The 18,799-nt window shown below is 39.4% G+C and overlaps 1 protein-coding gene across 7 annotated transcripts in view; it reads right to left on the bottom strand.

Moving 5' to 3' along the window:
• The window catches only part of GRIN2B (glutamate ionotropic receptor NMDA type subunit 2B), a 275,625-nt gene that overhangs the window by 67,252 nt on the left and 189,574 nt on the right, over nt 1-18,799 (bottom strand). For all 7 annotated transcript variants that reach the window (XM_083462730.1, XM_083462732.1, XM_083462731.1 and 4 more), the window contains one exon: nt 11,844-11,958. In XM_083462730.1, the coding sequence (XP_083318856.1) occupies nt 11,844-11,958 (115 nt within the window). The remainder of the gene's footprint in view (nt 1-11,843; nt 11,959-18,799) is intronic.

The following is an 18,799-nucleotide window of genomic DNA, read 5'->3' as shown; positions in this document are numbered from 1 at the left end:
AGTGGAGTATTGAGGTAACCAGGGATGAGTCTTGGGGCAAGTATAATTAACTGTGCCTTGATATACTTCATTCCTGGCAGAAAAACAGGAACTACCGTATTCTGTTGTGTCTAGACAACTCTGACATGGAAAGAGCTCATATAAGCTAAGCAAATTTTGATCCAGTAGCTAAAATCCAGCCAGGCTCCTCAGTGCAGGACTGGGCAGGTGCTGAGCCATATGACCCAACAACTCCTGAGCCAACATGCCTATATTGAACTGAAAAAAATAAACTTATTCAAATGATGTTGCAAAGAAGTAGTGCAAAGCAAAGAAGCTGGCTACATATTGCCATTTAGAATCTTCTGATAGTTATTCCGAAAGCTGGCGATGATAATTCAGGGTTGCAAGCAAAACTGCAATTCAGTTAATTATGTGCTGTTGACTTGAAATTCCTTCTTTGTTTGTGGCTGTTGGGTACTGTAGTATCCCTCACTTTCTATTCCAAATTACTGCGCAGGGCTGTATTTTGCAGCACTGATTTACTCCTCTACGTCAAGAGTAAGCAATGCTGAAAGAATACCTGTATTTAATTTTTTTGTGAAGCATCTAGGATCCTTCTTAACAAACAGTATAATAAAAAGATACATTGTCATCATCTATAGTGAATATGAAATATGTCCATCATAAACTGTTTCACAGGTGAAGCTGACAAGAATATGGCTATCACTAAACTATACCTTGGTGCATAAGAACGGAAGATGTTACGGAGCACAGTAAATTCATGAGTATTAAAATTTAAAACCCTGTAAAAAGCCTGACTCTGTGAAAGATGGCACAGCTCTAGAATATAATCAGAAAACTGAAATCCAAGCAAAACTATGAGGCAATGCAAGAGTGAACACTAGTGTCTAACATTACTGATGGCAGATTGGAAATCCTTCAGACTCAGGGAAAATACGATCTGGGCATGGGGACAACAAACAGCACAGATACATTACATTCATAATCAATGACATCAAACACACAGATGAGTTCACAAAACGTGAGTGTAACATGAGCACACTGTAAATATAGTAACAACCACCACTGCCCATCAGGCAGTGTAGCAAATACCATAAAAATCCAAAGAATTACAAAGAACAGAAGCACAGTAGACAAAGTGCAGTCCTTAAAATGATGAGAAATTATTTGTTTCTATCATTTAAAAATTGCTTTCCATAAGTTCCAGAGTGATTTAACAATAAAAACCTTGACAATGAAAACATGCAATTTAAAGGGCAATACGGATTAAAATGCGCACTTAAAAGGCTTGTTGGAAAAGGGTAATCTCCAGTAAGTGCCAAAAATATAACAGAGGTGGTATGTAATGAGGAGTTACAAAGGATAGATGCCACCACACGTAAGGCCCTACCTGTAACACAACAGACCTCCTGATGAGATGTTACCTGCAGGAAGCCCTTTACAACAGAGCACAGTAATCAGTTAGATATATAAGCAGTGAAACAACTTTTTACATCCAAAAGATGTCCCAATGGGTGGGGAGGAGGAGGAGTTTGGATTTGATATCCCGCTTTATCACTACCCGGAGGAGTCTCAAAGCGGCTAACAATCTCCTTTCCCTTCCTCCCCCACAACAAACACTCTGTGGGGTGAGTGAGGCTGAGAGACTTTAGAGAAGTGTGAGTAGCCCAAGGTCACCCAGCAGCTGCATGTGGAGGAGCGAGGAATCAAACCCGGTTCCCCAGATTACAGGTCTACTGCTCTTAACCACAAGACCACACTGGGGAGGAGAGAGGAAATGCTACACTAATACAAAAACAAACCAGGTTTTTCAGTCTACTGCAAATAAATATTTGGATGATGGCAGGTAACACATTTGGTTTACAATGGCAGTAAAAAGACGAGGGGGGAAACTACAACAGGTTACCAATAAGATTATGGGCTAACCAAACCAGTATCTGCGGTGGGGGAATTGGATCTTGGCAGGCTGAGTGAAACTTACAACAGAAGATGTATTAATAGTATATTTTGCTGGTTTAACGTTTCAATGAAAGCAAACCTCCAGCACTAAAAAAACAAAATAGAAATAAAAATTTCAGGGCACACTGAATATGCAAGCAAAATAAGGCATGCACCCTTCCAAAAGTCCAAAGGAGAAAACAATCATCTCCTGTTAGTGAAACACAGCAAGTAAGCAAACGGAAAAAAGCCGAGGACTCTCAGGCCAAGAAACAACGTCAAAATGAGACACAGTCTCAAGCAAATGGAACAGAACAGACGAAAACACATCCTCAGGCTCTGAGAGCAGTTTCATTCTCTGCAAGTTTCCTTAAGCACAAGCTAGGCCTGCTCTTATTGTTAGATTTTCCTCCTCCTGATTTTCTGCAAGCTTGAAAATGTTATGGCAATGAATGTTCCCTTGTTTCTTCCTGCTGCTATTTGCTAATGTACCCAGCAAAATGTATTAAAAAGCAGGGGTGGGCTCATTCAACAATGCCTCGATGGTTCATTTTGTTCATTTGTGGTTAAAATGTGATGTTTATTAGCTTCACTGACTTACAATAAAGCTGAAGGTGCCAAGATATAGAGAAATGCCTGTCAAGTGCAGCACCTGGGGCTCCCAGAGAGGTGCAGGTCCTTTTCCACTTCCCTGATACAATTGATGCAGCAAAATGAATTTAAAATATCACTACATATATAAAATTGTCACAACACCTTAGAGAGAAGGTGCTTGTATTATCTGTGTATCTTGAAACAGTAATAAATACATCTCAAGTGGTTAAGCACATCATGTATGTTATTGCAAAGATCCATGCCAAAGCACTATAAACAAAAACAGTATCATTGCCCCCGTGCTATATGTTGGGCATGGGGCAAGAGTTGGACTGAGAGAATGATAGATTGCCTAACACAGTGAATCTATGGCTGCAGTCACACAACAGTTTCTTCTGTTTTCTTGATGTTTCCCTAACTGTTAATATCTGCATTATATTCGAGCCTCCATGCTATATAAATGCCATTTCCATCAATATACTGGAATATTGTGCAATCTTAGCACTAATTATTATTTGTGTATTATTTCATCATTTCTTAAATTTCTATACCACCCTTCCTCTGAGGATCACAGGCGGTTTCCAACATAAAAACACAAAAATATACACAAACAGAAGCAATAATCTTCCAACCCACCCCACACTTTATAAGGCCATAGACTGCCTAAAGGCCTGGGACAAGAGAAATGTTTTTGCTTGGCACCTAAAGACATATAACAAAGGTGCCAGGTGGTCCTCCTTGGGGAGAGCATTCCATAGGTTGGAGGCCACCTCAGAAAAAGCTGTTTTTTTGTGTGTTGCCGCCCTCCGGACCTCTTACAGACAAGGCACACGAAGAAGGGCCTCAGATGATGATTGCATGTCAGTTCCATGTAATTCGCAGTCTTTTTTTTTCTGGAAACAAATAATGAGTGCTAAGCTCATGCTATATTTTGATATATTTCTAGAAGTGGTTTTTATGTTGTGTGAGAGCTCAAAAATAATGTGAAAATTAGCAGTTAGGGAAATGTCAGAAAAATGGTATTAACTGTTATAAGACTGCAGCTTATGTCTGAGGTGAATTCTGCAATGGGTTTTCCCAGGACACTCTTGTGGCCGTTGTGTTATACCAGCAGAAAAATTAATCTCAGCCAGGGAAAAAATAGATTCTTATAGAGTATAAACTGTGGAAAGCTTTGGGACAGCATTGATGGTAATGAGTCACAAAAGCTGGGTTGATCAGTGCATCCCTGTGCTTCCACTGGATTTGGGAGACATGACTCACTATAGCAATCTTTGACAACCTGACTGCAATTCCCATCACCCCTGGTCATCTGTAGGGCACCAAGCTGGTGAAGACTGCACTCTGGCTTTCAAAAAAAATGAGGTCCTTTGAGGAAATGAAGAGCTACCTCAACACCTGCAAACCATTTTTTTTGATACCTCTTGACAGGGCTATTTTGGACAAAAGCCACTCAGAACACAATACTTAATTTATTGCAGGGTTGCTCAAAAAGCCATACATAATATTCATGTGCTAAGTCTAGCTGAGAATGACATAGGATCAGCGTCACCTGGTGATAGAGCACATGCTGTTTGCTTTTCCCCCTATTCATTCATTCATTCTTATTGTAAAATTTTCTCTCTTGCCTTTCAGCAAAAGCTTCCAAATCGCTGTTTTGGCACAATCCTCAGTGGCAGCTAAGAGAAGTAAAATTAGGCCATGCAATGAAAAAGTAGGCAGGGCTTGTGCACCTTTAATAGTCGTGTGGAAAAGTGAATTTCCACAGGTACAAACCACACCTGCTACAAACATCACTATTAAACGTATACGATCCCTGTTCCCTTTTCCATCTTAAGCATGGACAGTGCACTTTTGCAATCCTTAGTGTGGCATCTACATTTTTTTGTGGCTTGCAGCCTAAATCTTGAATGCTGTGGACTGTGCACACTTCATTAAAGGATCTGACAACTATAGGAAAAAAATCTGTATAAATGGGTCACTGTCAAAAAGAAAGAAAGAAAGAAAGAATAATAAAAAAGCTCAGGTTATCCAAAGGTACTATGCAAGGCTGCCTGCTTTCTCCTCTTCTTTTCATGTTAGCCACTGAGCCTCTGGCAACAGAACTGAGATTTAACATAATACATTCCTGGGGCTAAAATGAAGGAGAAAGAGGGGGAAAATTAAATTATATGCAGATGATATAGTACTTGCAGTAAAAGAACCCACTGTTTTGCTGAAGGAGTACAGACTGAAATTCAAATATACGGGAAAGTGGCAGGATACAGACTGAACATAGACTAAACAGAAATAAAAGGCTTAATTATATCTACTGATCACAAAAAGCAAATACATGAAAATCATATCTATCTACTATTGGACAGCCAAATCAGCAAGATACTTGATTATAAGATTATCAGGTGAGATACAGGACCTTTATAACAACAATTACAAACACTTATGTAAAGAATAATTATGGTATATTTGTTGCTAGAATGGCAAAAGCCCACATTTTTTTTTAATTTTCATATAGGATTGCTGTTGTAAATATCAAAATTTTAGTTTTTATTTCCAACATCTGTAAATGCAAAAATCTGCAAAAAAACCCTAATAAATAAATAAATGGCAATAAATGACAATGACGTTTATATGGAATAATAAAAAGCCAAGGTTAAAGGCAATGGTATACAATGAGGGGAGGAAGAGGAGGGCTTCAAGTGCTGTATTTAAATTTAATATATGCTGCAAGTGACCTTAGTTGGTTGATATACTGAATGGTGTGTCCGTATGATGGGATGTTACTTTTTGAACAAAAACTGACTGATGTCCTACAGCAAAATTTACTATGCAGACATCATAATGTAAGATCACAGAAGGTTAAAGATAATACAGTAATATCTAACTTACTAAGAATCTGGGACCATTATAAAAGGCTATTGAGCCTGAATCCCTCGCCTCTGGAATGAATTGTGGATAAGATGATATGAATGCAGAGAAGGTTTAAGAGGTGGGGGGAATAAATTGTTTAGAATCCAAGGCCTAGCTATACAAGAGATGCGACAGAATCTGAAGACAAATAAATATGTGTTGGCAAAAGTTCATTAATTCTAGTTCAAATACAACACAAAGAAAAAACAGGTCAAAGACCATGTGCTCAAATAGGCACAGAATATCAGCAAAAATATCCTGATGGAAGTGTGGGGAAAGCTTTGGATCGTGAGCCTTAGATCCCAAAATATGGGAATCGGAGAAATTATCATGTCCCAATGATATACTATCCCTGTAAAAATACACACAAAAATTGGTAATTATCCAGCTCCTTGCTAGAAATGCCACTAGGAGAAGGGAGAGTTATTTAATCTGTGGCTGGATCTAGACACATAAAGAAAAACCATTTCAGGAAAACGTGTTGTAAAGCTCATAATGCAAAATCACATCACTGAAGGATCAAACTCTACAGCACCATCTGGTGTCACAGTGTTATAATGCTTTTTTGCTTTTGCTTTTTTTTACTAATGTAGCTGAGTCCCATGTTGGAAATGTGAATCGGGGTGGGGGGGAGAAGAATGGTTAAAGATAAGTTTAACAGGATTCTGGGCCACAGAGTTCTACTCCATCCAACAGTTTATTTGCAAAATTACCTGGAGGCATCAGTAAAATTTGGGCATGTGGAAATGGTTTCTTATTTACTAGCAGCAACCAGAATTCTGTATGAAAGGAAATGGAGGTCTAGAAACATTCCATCTATTACAGAATGGGATAACAGATGTCGGGAGGATACCCTGATAGCTAAGAGAACATATTTCCTTATGTCAAGAGAACAGAATAATTGACAGGACTGTTTTTTGTTTAGATGGAATGTCTTTATTCCACATTGTACAATAGGTTTTTCTGCCAGATGTTAGTTATAGATTTAAAACTGTATGAGTATGAGAATTAAGCTGTTTAATTATTTGCTAATGTGACTGCCAGCTTTAAATTAAAGATCAGAATTGTAAATAATTTATTAAAGGTCATGTTTGATTCTTGCTTTGTATTCTGTTTATGATGTATCTATATTGTATATCAATAATTAAAACAATACCATATTAAAAATATTAAAAATAAAGGATCCGGCATCAATTTTCACATAAAGTCATTAGTGGCATCCCTACAAAAGAAGCAGAGGTAAAAGACCTGCATTTGTCAAAAAATAGATGTTTGATTATCTTATTCTTCTGAACAACAAAAGTAGGTCAGTAAAAATTAGTAAAACTGTTTGAAACCTGACCAAGAAATTTTATAATTAGTTACTTTTCCCTATTCAGAAGCTGAGGGACTCCATGGGAAAGCTACACTTTTAAGATTCTATTGCATTTCAATTATTAGATCCATTCCTTTAAATAAATTTTTTAAAAGCTAAGATTGTTTTTGTGCTTGTTAACAATGTTTGAGTAGTCAAAATTTAAAGATATCAATCATCTTATGGACATGCTATTTGTAACAGGAAAATCCAGACAATAAGACTAAACTGCACATCAGTCTCGAAGGAGCAGATCTGATCAGTTTGCATTGGAGTTCACAAACATCAAATTCTTCAAGTATCCCCAGTTCAAACTAATACAATATTATCAAGTCCTTGTGGTGAAATAGATGACCAGACTCATTTTTGTAGTCTTCCATACTTCCTTTTGTACAGCCTCATCCAGGAAAAACCATTCACCATTTAATAAGATAAGGAAGCATCATGGGAAGAACAGAAGATGACATGAGATGTATTTACTAGTTTTCTTCAAGAAAGATACAAAGGAGACTTGTCCTAATAATGAAGGTCAGCAAAAATGTGAGGTTTCCAATGCTTCCTTGCTTCTGCTGAGAGCACTGGGAATAGCACATATCTAATAGAAAATGCATCTCATAACTTATTAAAAGATTCTGGACCCTACTGAGATGTTGTATCCTTGATGCTTGGCATAACAGCATATTGACAAGGAGTATTTTTTTACTCACAGTGGAAAAGACTCAACCAATTATTTTTTAGGTTAAATAGGATGCAGTGACATGTGGTACATTCCACCTTACTGACAGTTACATCATAGCGATAGTACGAACATGGGATTTGGTTCTTCCTCCGTGTACCTCACTCTCAGAACCTAAGTACTGCAGATGAAAAAGATTGCACCAATCAGCTATGAACAATCCATGTCTTGATGTTTTCCCAGGTATCTGTGATTTCTGCAGGGCCCTGGAGAAGATACCTATAAACTCTGGCACGACCTTTTCTGAGAGCAGGCAGAAATAATAGCACACATTACAAGCCCCTGGAGGATCAAAGGGTTTTGTGGTCAGAGAAAGCAAGACAGTCCTGCGTACTTTTATTTTAAGAGTTAATTTGAATACGTCCAGGAAAAAAGGAGAAGCAACACATGTTTACAATGGAGGCATTAAGAAACAAGTGATTATTCAGCATGATTCTGCCAGTTTTCTAAATATGGAGGCAAACAGAAATTAAAGATGTTCTTGAAGGGGAAACATAAAAATTCCAAGCTGAATCAGTTGTAATGCTCTTCAATTCATGCAACAAGAGTAGAAATCAGTGGACAAACTTATTAATAAACTACTGAAGGGAGTAGGCAGCCTTGCAAAGTAGAATGAGATTGTGTGCAAGGACTGTGGTTGTCAGGTGTCTCATTGTGACAGTGCTGACCTGGACTCACATTGCTACACAAAATCCATGAAAGGGTTTGTGTATAACATGAAAGGGTTTGTGTAATAACATACACCAAAGTTATAGGTTGTAATTATACAACATATAAAGATTGGACTTTATGAGATAAAGGGATGTCATAATTTAGTTATGAAATGCTGAAAAGGATGTCATCATTTGGTCTAAAATGCTGAAAGCATTCTAAAGTTTGTGAGAGTCTAAGATGAATTTCAGTGCAAGGTTTAAGGTCTCTCAATTTGTTTATTAAATTATTGCAGTGTGCTTGATTGTGGTAAGGTAATAGAAACCTTCTGAAAGTAATAGAAACCTTCACATGAATTAAATGTGCACAGAGATCGCATGACTCCCTAATGTAGGGTTTGTTCTTGGGTTTTTTAACACCACGTTGACCAAGACCCCTATGTCCAGGGAGATCACTCACTGTGCTCCTAGCTAGTTAGAAATGCTCAACAAGAAAAGCACAATGACAGATTCCTAAAACATATTGATGCTGCTATCCTGGAGGTATGTACAGCTGGTGCTCTGCATAAAGAAACTTATTCTGCATGACGTTTGCTTTGGTATGTGTAAGAGCAGGGGTCAGCAAACTTTTTCAGCAGGGGGCTGGTCCACTGTCCCTCAAACCTTGTGGGGGGCTGGACTATATTTGGGGGGGGGATGAACAAATTCCTATGCCCCACAAATAACCCAGAGATGCATTTTAAATAAAAGCACACATTCTACTCATGTAAAAACACTCTGATTCCCGGACCGTCCGCAGGCCGGATTGAGAAGGCCTTAGTTTGCCTACCCATGGTTAAGAGTGTCCAGGCTCAATGTTTGCATTCAGTAAAGTAGAGCTGCATGAGCAATTGCATGAAGAGAATGGTCACGTTTCCATATGAGCAAAGGCAATTTGTTGGAGTATTCTTATTCAGGGTTCCAGCCACCCGTACCCTCTTCCAGGACACAATTTCTCTCCCTTTCCTTCCAGTTTTCCTTTGTCCCCCATCTCCTTCCATCAGTCAGCATACCATACCCACTGTTCAGCCTTCAGTGGGCTGTTTTGGTGTAGCCCATTTAACCTTGCTCCCCCCCCCCAAAAAAAATAATTTTTTTTTGTTTCTGCAAATCTTAGAATTCCCCCAAGGCTGCTAAGAATTCCCTGTTGTGGATACATGGCTATAGGTACAGGCACTCGGAGAACTGATTTTGCTATTATTACATATGATTCCACATCTACCCCACTCTTCCTTTGCACAGCTCAGAGCTGAACACGTATATTTCCCAGTGGTCTCTCATCCAGGAAGCTTGAAGTGCTAGACTGGTTCAACATCAGCAGCAGGCCGTCATCATGTGTCTTCAGATCATCCTCTAGGTTATTATGTGAGTGGATTAGGACTGTTACCAGATCAAAACTGAGAAGATTAGTTTTATTAAGCTTATATTCTAAAAGGAGCAAATGCAAAAGAGAGCTCACTGAAATTGCCATTCTTTTGCTGAGGGTGAGTGTAAATCAAATCTTGAGCATTAAAAGTCTCCAGCTCCAGTGATGTAGCTGCAGTAGAATGCTCTTCTCTCACACACATAGTCCTAAAAGAACACCTGCAGTGTCTGTTGCCAAAGTGATGTCAGCCATTTCAGAGTGAGCTAGATGAAGTGCACAAGAAAAAGTCTCTTTAAGGGAAAAGATTGGCGCTCTCTATCTATTCATATTTAGAATAGAGTAAGAATGGAGAATGTTTGAAAGAAGGTGAGAGAGTCAGATAGCATCTCAGAAGGTTCATACATTAAACTGATACAAGCCTGGAAAACATGAAGGATAACCTACTGATGAACAGGGATCAGATGCTTCTAGGGATAAGGCAAGATCTATCAGCCTCTAAGGCAGTGTTTCTCAACCTTGAGTCCCCAGATGTTGTTGGACTACAACTGCCATCATCCCTGAGCTCTAGCCTTGCTAGCTAGGGATCATGGGAGTTGTAGGCCCAAAACATCTGGGGACCCAAGGTTGAGAAAGGCTGCTCTAAGGCATGGGTAGGAACCTGTGACCTTCCATATGCTGTTGGACTCCAATTCCTATTATCACCAGCCAGTATGGCCCGTGGTCAGGGCTGATAGGAGCAGCAGTCCAGGAAAACCAGGAGTGTCACAGGTTGCCCACCTCTGCTCAAAGGGGTTGCATGCTGTTCCCAGGGCTGGACGGAATAGCGTCTGATTCCTTTCTTCCATTCACTCCTTCCAGGGAAAGCATAGCAAGCCGTTATAGCTGACTACTCGTTATCCACTTGTCTGCATTATGTATCTTGGAGTGAGGGTGGGGGCACTATTCCTTCTGACATTCACTCTCTTTAAAATAAACATGAGCCTACAAGAATTAGGGAAAATTCCAGGGGAAGTGGCCTGAGCTGTCACCAGTGTGCTGATGATGCATTTCTCGGCTCTACATGTTTTTCTTTGGCTTCTTATCTATCAGTGGTGACAAATTGCAGAGGGATGACTGTGTTACTCTGTTACATCAAGCACACACACACAAAGAGGATTGTGACACTTTAGAGATTAATAGATTACTTGTGCCAAAAGATTTTCATGGTATAAAGCCCGCTTCATTAGGTGCATGACTTGTTATGCCCCATTGGTATGTGAGAGTATGTACACAGATATAGAGAAAAAACTGTTAGCATTTCATGGCTTTTGGGCTCCAGTTTCCCATTTTCTTTCTCTCTGTACATATATGCCTAACAAGTTAAGCTAATACTCTGTGCATCTAAGATAGTAGGCTTATGTCTCCAGATAAGATTACTGAACACAAAAATTTTATGAAATGTGCAACATGCGGCATATCTAGTATACAGGAGGTTCCAAACTAAAGAGAGACAAGATACAACATTTACATTTATTTCTACCATGACATTGTTGTGGTCACCTTGCCGATGATCTCTCAGCCTCCCATCATCAATGAAAATAAAGTATCTCCTCTCATATGCTGCAACTGTGCTCACAATTAATCTGCTTAAACCTCACTGGCCTCAGTGGGATTAAATGTGTAATTCTATGCACATTTTCTCAAAAGTAGTCCCACTGTGTTCAACAGAGCTAACTCCCAGTTGAGTGTGCATAGGGCTGAGCCTAATTACACAGAATGGCAACCACGATATCGTCAGGCTTCAGTTTACGCTCATTCGTAGGGGGAGCCACAACTGCAGGGATGTACAGACTGATCTAGTACCTCCTTACTCGCCAACGCATCATAATTGTCATTGGGTATGTTAACTTTACATGTAAAATGCAAAGGGGTAACTGACACAATAACACCACGTGATCACTGGACTGGCAACATTCACTGGAGATACGTCAGGTGATTCCATCTCTGCGTAGGTTCTGTTGTACAGGAAGGCTATGAACTACAGACTACAGTATAAAATAAAACCTATGGAAGTTTAAGGCAAACTAAAGAAGCATCTCATTACAATATTAACCACGCATGCTCATGTGTTATTCAGTAAACAGTTGTCTCAAATGAACCTCTGAGATGAGAAATGGCTAGCAAACTCTACTTCTTGAAATTCTACTAGCCCTTAGAAGAACATCTCTACCCCTTTGCCTCCCAGTCCTAGCCTGAGAGTTACCAAACATATCCTACCCTGTCCCACGTCCTCGTCTTGGTCAAAAGGATGATAACCAATTTTGGGTGCATCTGGTAGCCGTCCTCACTGAAAGACAAATTCCTCCCTTCAAACGTGACATTAATCAGGTACCTAGAGAAGAAAGAGAAAGAAAAGAAGATAACAAAATTAGAGTGCATGGCAAGAATACCAGGAATCTCTCTCTCAGTAGGATGTACAATTTGAAGTGTAAAAAAACCACTGAGAACACTAATGGCTAGCCTGGAGCAGCTGGGAACAAATCAGAAAGGAGAAAGAAAGAAGAGACAGAAGGAAAGAGAAACAAAAGGGATCCATAGATATACAAAGATTTCCAAAGAAAGCAGGCCACACAGTCTCACCTGTTTCATGAAATGGGCCTTGCTGATGTGATTATGGTTTTTTCCCTAGCTCAATTTCTATTGAAAATGTTGTCATTATTTTATTTCATTTTCTAAATAAATGAAATAGATATTATTATGCAAAGAAATTATCACATAGCCATGTGTGTATAAATATGTGAACATGTATACAATTACTCTGCATAATAACAACACTTAAATAATAATATTTTTAAACAATTCAATAAAATGCTAATTGGAAGAAAGCCATTAATTTAATTGCTTGCCTTGAGCCGAGCTGAGCTGAGCTGAGTTGAGTTGAGGTGGAGGGGAGGGGATTGCTCAGAGAGAAGACACAGCCCATTGAGTTTTTCACTGTATGCACCTGTGGTATTCTTTACACTTTGGGTTTCAATCAACTAAGTCCTACTCAGAGAAGTTCCATTGACATTAATAAACCTAAGTTAGTATTATACATTCAGTGGGACTACTCTGAGTAGGACTAGCATTGACTATCACCCACTATACTTACTTATTAAAACAAATTAAGTAAGCATGTAATATTTGTATTAAGTATGTACTTTTTATTTTGTCAAAACTCAATAAACAGTTTTTACTCCAACAAAGATCTATTTTTACTGTTTCTTCACTTACTCTAATATAATTGGTTAACCAACTGTGTAATCCAACCTAGAATCCATTGCATCATGTGACAGCATTAGGCCCAGTGTGGGTCCTGTTGCACCAGCAGCCAAGTTTAAGATTGCACCAACAGACATGACTGCACAGTTATACGTTTTATGTTCCCATTCCTCCTCAGAAGGAAATGATGTTAATCTCTGTTTTATGGCATATCATATTCTTGCTGCTGCTATTGTGTACAAAAGCTTTTAACAATGCTACAAAGTTAAATTCCTTGTGCAGCTTAATAAAGATAATAACAGAGCCATCTCTAATTTGGCATGTTATTAATTCTATCATATTTCTTATTTTTAGCCAATATGTCCTTGCTTGTTCACAGTCCCATCACATATGGATGTAACTTTCATCTTCTTCTTTTTCATGTTGCAACATTTCAAATAAATGCCACTATATATTGTATGATGCTTTGCTGGAAGTTAAAATACTTTTTTGCTTCGCTTGCCCATAACATTAGTACAACAGCATTTCTCATTTAGATTTCCTGTGAAACTCCCTTATTGCATCCATGACAAAGGAGATGTTCACTTTTAATTCAGATGATGTCCCTGCCAGCCAATATATTTGCAAGTCCAGAAGCTCCTGGGCTCCTGTGTTCATTGTCCACAAAGACATGATCCCATTTGGTATTAACAGAAATGTACTCTGAAGAAACTTGGGGCACTCATGTCTCTGCTGTCACTTAACATGATTCATAGTCCAGTACTGAAAACAGGTTACCATCAGTGAAGTCAGAAGCCCCATACTCTACATATGATCAGCAGTCCTAGTGCCACTGTGCTAAGTGAAAAATCTGCTAATATTAGAACCACAATCAGGAGATAACAAAGTTAGGGTGCGTGGCAAGAATACCAGGAATCTCTCTCTCAGCAAGATATACAATTTGAAGTGTAAAAAACCCCACGCCTAGTAGCTGGTCTGAAGCAGCTGAGAACAAAACAGAAAGAAGTGTAGAGACACAAAAGGAATCCATAGAAAATACAAACATTTAATGCGTTGTAAAATGAAGATTTGTTATAACCTTAAGTCACTGATCTCTGTACTATTGTCATCATTGTGGTTTGGATCCAGAAGTCCCATGTGTGGAACTCTGATCATGGGATGCTCCCACTGGAGACAGGGTGGGAGGCAATTTCTGCAGGTTTTTAATGTCCCCTTGAAGCCCTGAGTGCCCTCTGAAAAGGCAGGGGCCCTTTGGGACAGCATGGGAAGTGGTGCTGGGGGCAGCAGAGGGAAATTGACAAATAATAATAATAAAAATCCCCCTCCCTTCTCCAGCAGGAGTCTCAGTTCCTTCCATCCACAAAAGAAGGCTATCTGTCCATGGAAAGACAACTCTGAATCCGGATCCAAGCCAATGTAGATTTGAAAAGAAGTTACAAACAGCAAACCAAAATGGAAAGGATGAAGGAAAGTAAAATGCCTCATTGAACAACGTATCTTCAGAATGATTGACAGCCTGATCCTAAAGATGCTTACTTAAAAGTAAATTCCACTAACTTCAATGACAGTAATTTCTGACTAAATTTGCATAGAATTGGTCTGTGAGGAGCTTATGAATATATGTTGATTATTTTTTTTATTCATGAATCAATTTCCAACTACGAGACGCAAAATATAAAGCATTATTTTTGAAAAAGTAGAGACATATGTGAAAAATGCAGCTTATGCCAAAACAAATCTTACTGATGTTGGCCCATAATGCTTTCAATAGCTTATAGGGTGTGGCGTGTGTATAAACATAAAATGCCCCCCAGCATCATCTGAGTCAATAAGATTAAGAAGAAGCAGAGCTGACAACAACAGAAAAGGGGTGCCAGATTGTTTTGTTTTATTTCCCCCCTCCTCCTGGAACATCTGCCCTGTCGAGGAATTGTGCTGCTTTAAGTGCATTGATAAATTTTTTTAGCAGCTCCAGAATGCAAGCAAAAGGAAGTGAGGCTGACCCTTGAATTCCTCGGCACCTGAGTCAGTTCTGGGCATGACCTCGGGATAAAAGGAGGTGCTGCTATGGGCAGTGGGCTGCTCAACAGCATGGGGCTACACCAAAGTCAGTCATCTTTTGTGGGAGGAGTGAGGAACAGGAAGCATTCTCTTTGTTGTATTAGTAGTAGACCCCTCTCTGGGTGAGCTCCGGAGAAGGAGCTGTGTTGGGTGGAGCTGCCCTGTGCAAAAGGTAGGTTGGTTTCATATACATACTCTAAGGTCAAGTACAAACCATACATTTCAGACATGTGATTTCTTTCAGAGAATCCTGGAAATTACAGCTGTGTGTGCAGTACAGTAATTTACAGTTCCCAGGGTCCTTTAGGGGAAATGCTGTGCTTTAAATATGATTTAAATGTATGGTATGTAGACAGCCTTAGGGTGTGTGGATGTGAAATCAATCTGCCTTTCAATACATGGAGTGCAGCTCCTTCCCTGGATCACACCCAAGGAGGGTTCTATAACTAACACAACAAATAATAATAATAATAAATTTTATTTATATCCCGCCCTCCCCAGCCGAAGCCGGGCTCAGGGCGGCTAACAACAATAATCACACAATTAAAAATATTTCATTATAAAAATTAATTAAAATCAGATTGATGGCAACCGATAGAGTTGTATTAAATGTGCATTAAATATATGGGGTGTTAGGGGTACTACTCCAGTGGGGGACACATCATGCTCCTTCTGTGGTAGCTTGTTCATCTTTGGTCCCCATCCTGCACTCAGCTCTCACCCGTGGCTCCTAGAAGCTGTCAACATGTGACAGTGGCCACAACCCAAGAAACAATTCCGACTGGCTGGCTAAACCAGGTGAGGGTAGCCGATGGGTGTCAAGCCTTTGGTGAGTTAGGGACTTCTACTGTATGCAAAGACAGGCTCCAGCGGATTGAGCGGATGGGACCAATAGTGGGTCTAATGGTGGAGAAGACAGCTTCTGCACATGCTGTAGAGGGAAATGAAGGGCAGATGGGGCTCATCAACCTGGGAAGGTAGCCCATTTAGCAGAAGGAAAACTCTGATCCTAAACATGCCCTGCCTTGTGGGATATTTTCAGGAGAAGAAAATGCTAAGAACACCCTACGCAAATCCTGAGTGGAGTCCATAAGATGGAAGGATGGCGCCTTGTACGCCTCCTTCTGGCAACTCCTGCAGCCAAGCTGGCGCCAAACATAGTGCTCTGCTTTCCTTTGGACCACATCAGCAATACCAAGAAGAGGGTCTTGTCATCTGGGCAGCCCAGGTCATACAGATATACTATCCAAGCTCGCGCCTCAGGGAGGTGACTTAGTAGCTGCTTTCACAGTGGTCTGACTTCACCCCCAGAGGCACACTCCATTGCCTCTTGAGACAGACGGTTGCCAACAACAACAGCACAGTCTAGGTTTCTTGGTTATTTGATTACTTTAATGGGAGCCTGGGGTGAGAGGCCAGACCGAAGGAGGTGGCTGAAGCCAACTACTGTTAACAAAAGAGTGGCTCCCTGCAAGGACTGATGAGAGGTGATTTTAGAGTATCTTAAAGTATATGATCAAACTGCAATGAATTGTGAGCTTTAACTGTTAGCTTCCATGCATTGGTATGCACTTCGAAATATATGATCTACAAATTGTTATGTACTTGTTAATATACGATGAAGCTGCTAAGAACTGCATGCATTTAAGCTGTTAGCATCTATTAATTATCATGTACTTTATTTGTCAGTCATTGCACTATTTTGCAAAGTACTGCCAGGTAGGAGTAAAAAGCACTTTAATATATTTGTATGCTATTGCAAGTTTTTAAAAAGAAGCATAATGGAATTAAAGTATTCTGTTTATGCAGCTTGGGAAATGTGGTTATTTCAGTTCTCTGAAAAGCATTGAGATTTTGCACATAAAAATTTTGTGCTCTGGCCCTGTGTGCTTTAGTCTTACCAGTATCCTTGTTGGGAAAGGGTATTAAGTGATCATCTTTGTAGCCAATGACCACTTATATGTTTATATTTTAATTTTATTTATATATATGTAGTGTTTGGGAAATGGAAGGAGGGAGGGGAATCACTATCCCGGTAGTTATGGGCAAGGGGAGATATGGTGTTAGGAAGCAGCCAGCACAAACTAATAGAAGGAACATTGGTTAGTAGAAGACCATTGCCTCTCCTTGGCTGCCTCTCTCAGCTTGCAGAATTTGGGTGATGGAGCCTATAACTCCCCTAATCTGACAACACTGTTAAATAAAACATCAATGCTCTATGATTTAATCATGGAGGAAAGGGTTGACCTGGTTTGTATCATTGAAACCTGGGTGTATCACCAATAACTGTAATTAAGATTGTTAAATAGACAGATAGACATGAGGCACGTGTGTGATGCCTGATAAGCCTGCTCTATTCATGTGGCAATAATTATCCCACTGCCAGATACAGAAAAGGACAAATAGTCTGAAATCATAGGCATATTTTGCAAAATATGTCCAAAAATGCCTTCAGTTACTTGGAGTCTGGGCTGCTGGATGCTGTACTCACAGAGTCTTGCTTATGGTCACTTTTCCCTCACATGCGTGAGCTGATGCTGTGATATTAAGGATGGAAAAATCTGTCATGTTGGGTTTCTCTCGATTTGTCGTTTTTCCAATCTTAAATTCAGCGCTCTACATTTCTATAAGCAATTTGCATTTTTTAAAAATTCATCATGGAAATTCACCAGCATTTTAATGCATATTTCCCCTCATATACACATTTTTTGTATGCAGCTTTGACCATTTTCAGTAATATGCACACTCTCCCCCCCCCCCCAAAAATGAGCATTTTTGTACACATTGTGCAGTTCGAAAGCTCCACTTCAAAATTTGGAAAAGTATGAATTTTGAAGTATAGCTGTGTTTCAGTTCATGTACTGGTTTGAGAAGTGCAACTTAGTAGTTCTTCATTAAAATGCAAACAAAAAACTGTGGGGAAGAGTGCCATATACAGTTCTTTGCTGCAAGACGTCACCTTACTTTAAAGAAACAAAATTGTTCATCTAAAATCTAAAGTGGCTTCAAGCCTTTTCCAACACTGCTTCATCTGTTGAATTCTTCTTCTTGATTCTTTGTTAAAATCAGCCCTCATGGGCAGTTTTTCCTATCCAGGTAGTGAAAGAATTGAGATCTGCAGATAGAACACTAAAGGCCATTTGCCAAATGTCCTCAGGCTGTGATATTGGGAAGCTGTGAAATGCCAGCATCAAACTTTTGTAGCTGTATTTTAGCATTTAATGAAACAGCATTTAAATAAAAATAATGCTCAATATTGAACATCCCTCACAAGCAGCAGTATTGCACAGTTCTCTCAGCCTCCAAACAATGATCAGATCCTGGGATTTTAAGCATGACAGCTTTGAGATACCATGCACGTGTATAGAATTCTACAAGGGATCTCTTAGAATTATCAGCCAGTCATTTATTTCCTTAAAGCCAATGGTCAGCAAAATGTATTACCAATTGGCTCTTGTTTGCTTGGCAATTCTTCATTCAGAACCAAAACTAATAATGGTGGGGGAGAGGGTTCTTTGTGCAACCCCAGAGAAAGAAGCATGCTAAGCTTTGCACTCAAAGCAGTTTCACACTTCACTGGTAAGATTTCGTCTCCCAATTGGACATGCAAATGCTTCAGTGAGCAAATGAATTCTCTAATTCTTTGGGAAAATTTGTACACATCAAATATTTAAACACGTTTCCTCATTAAAGTGTTACCTTGTTTTCCTCAACACAGTCGCCATACAGAAAATTCCAGGCTACACACATACGGTACATGCACACTTTACATCTTCTGATAATACAACAAATGGAAGTCTGACTTTAAAAAAAATAAAAATCAACTCGTAAAACTTGATTCTCCCTCAGTTAGGGTAATTGATAACTTGATTAGCTCTGTAACAGGATTCCATTCTCCATCGTTGCAAGCC

Source organism: Podarcis liolepis, assembly GCF_965112155.1.
Source record: "Podarcis liolepis genome assembly, chromosome: 10".
Taxonomy (NCBI): domain Eukaryota; kingdom Metazoa; phylum Chordata; class Lepidosauria; order Squamata; family Lacertidae; genus Podarcis; species Podarcis liolepis.
Note: the sequence above shows the minus strand (reverse complement) of the source record. Positions and strands in the feature narration are given on the sequence as shown.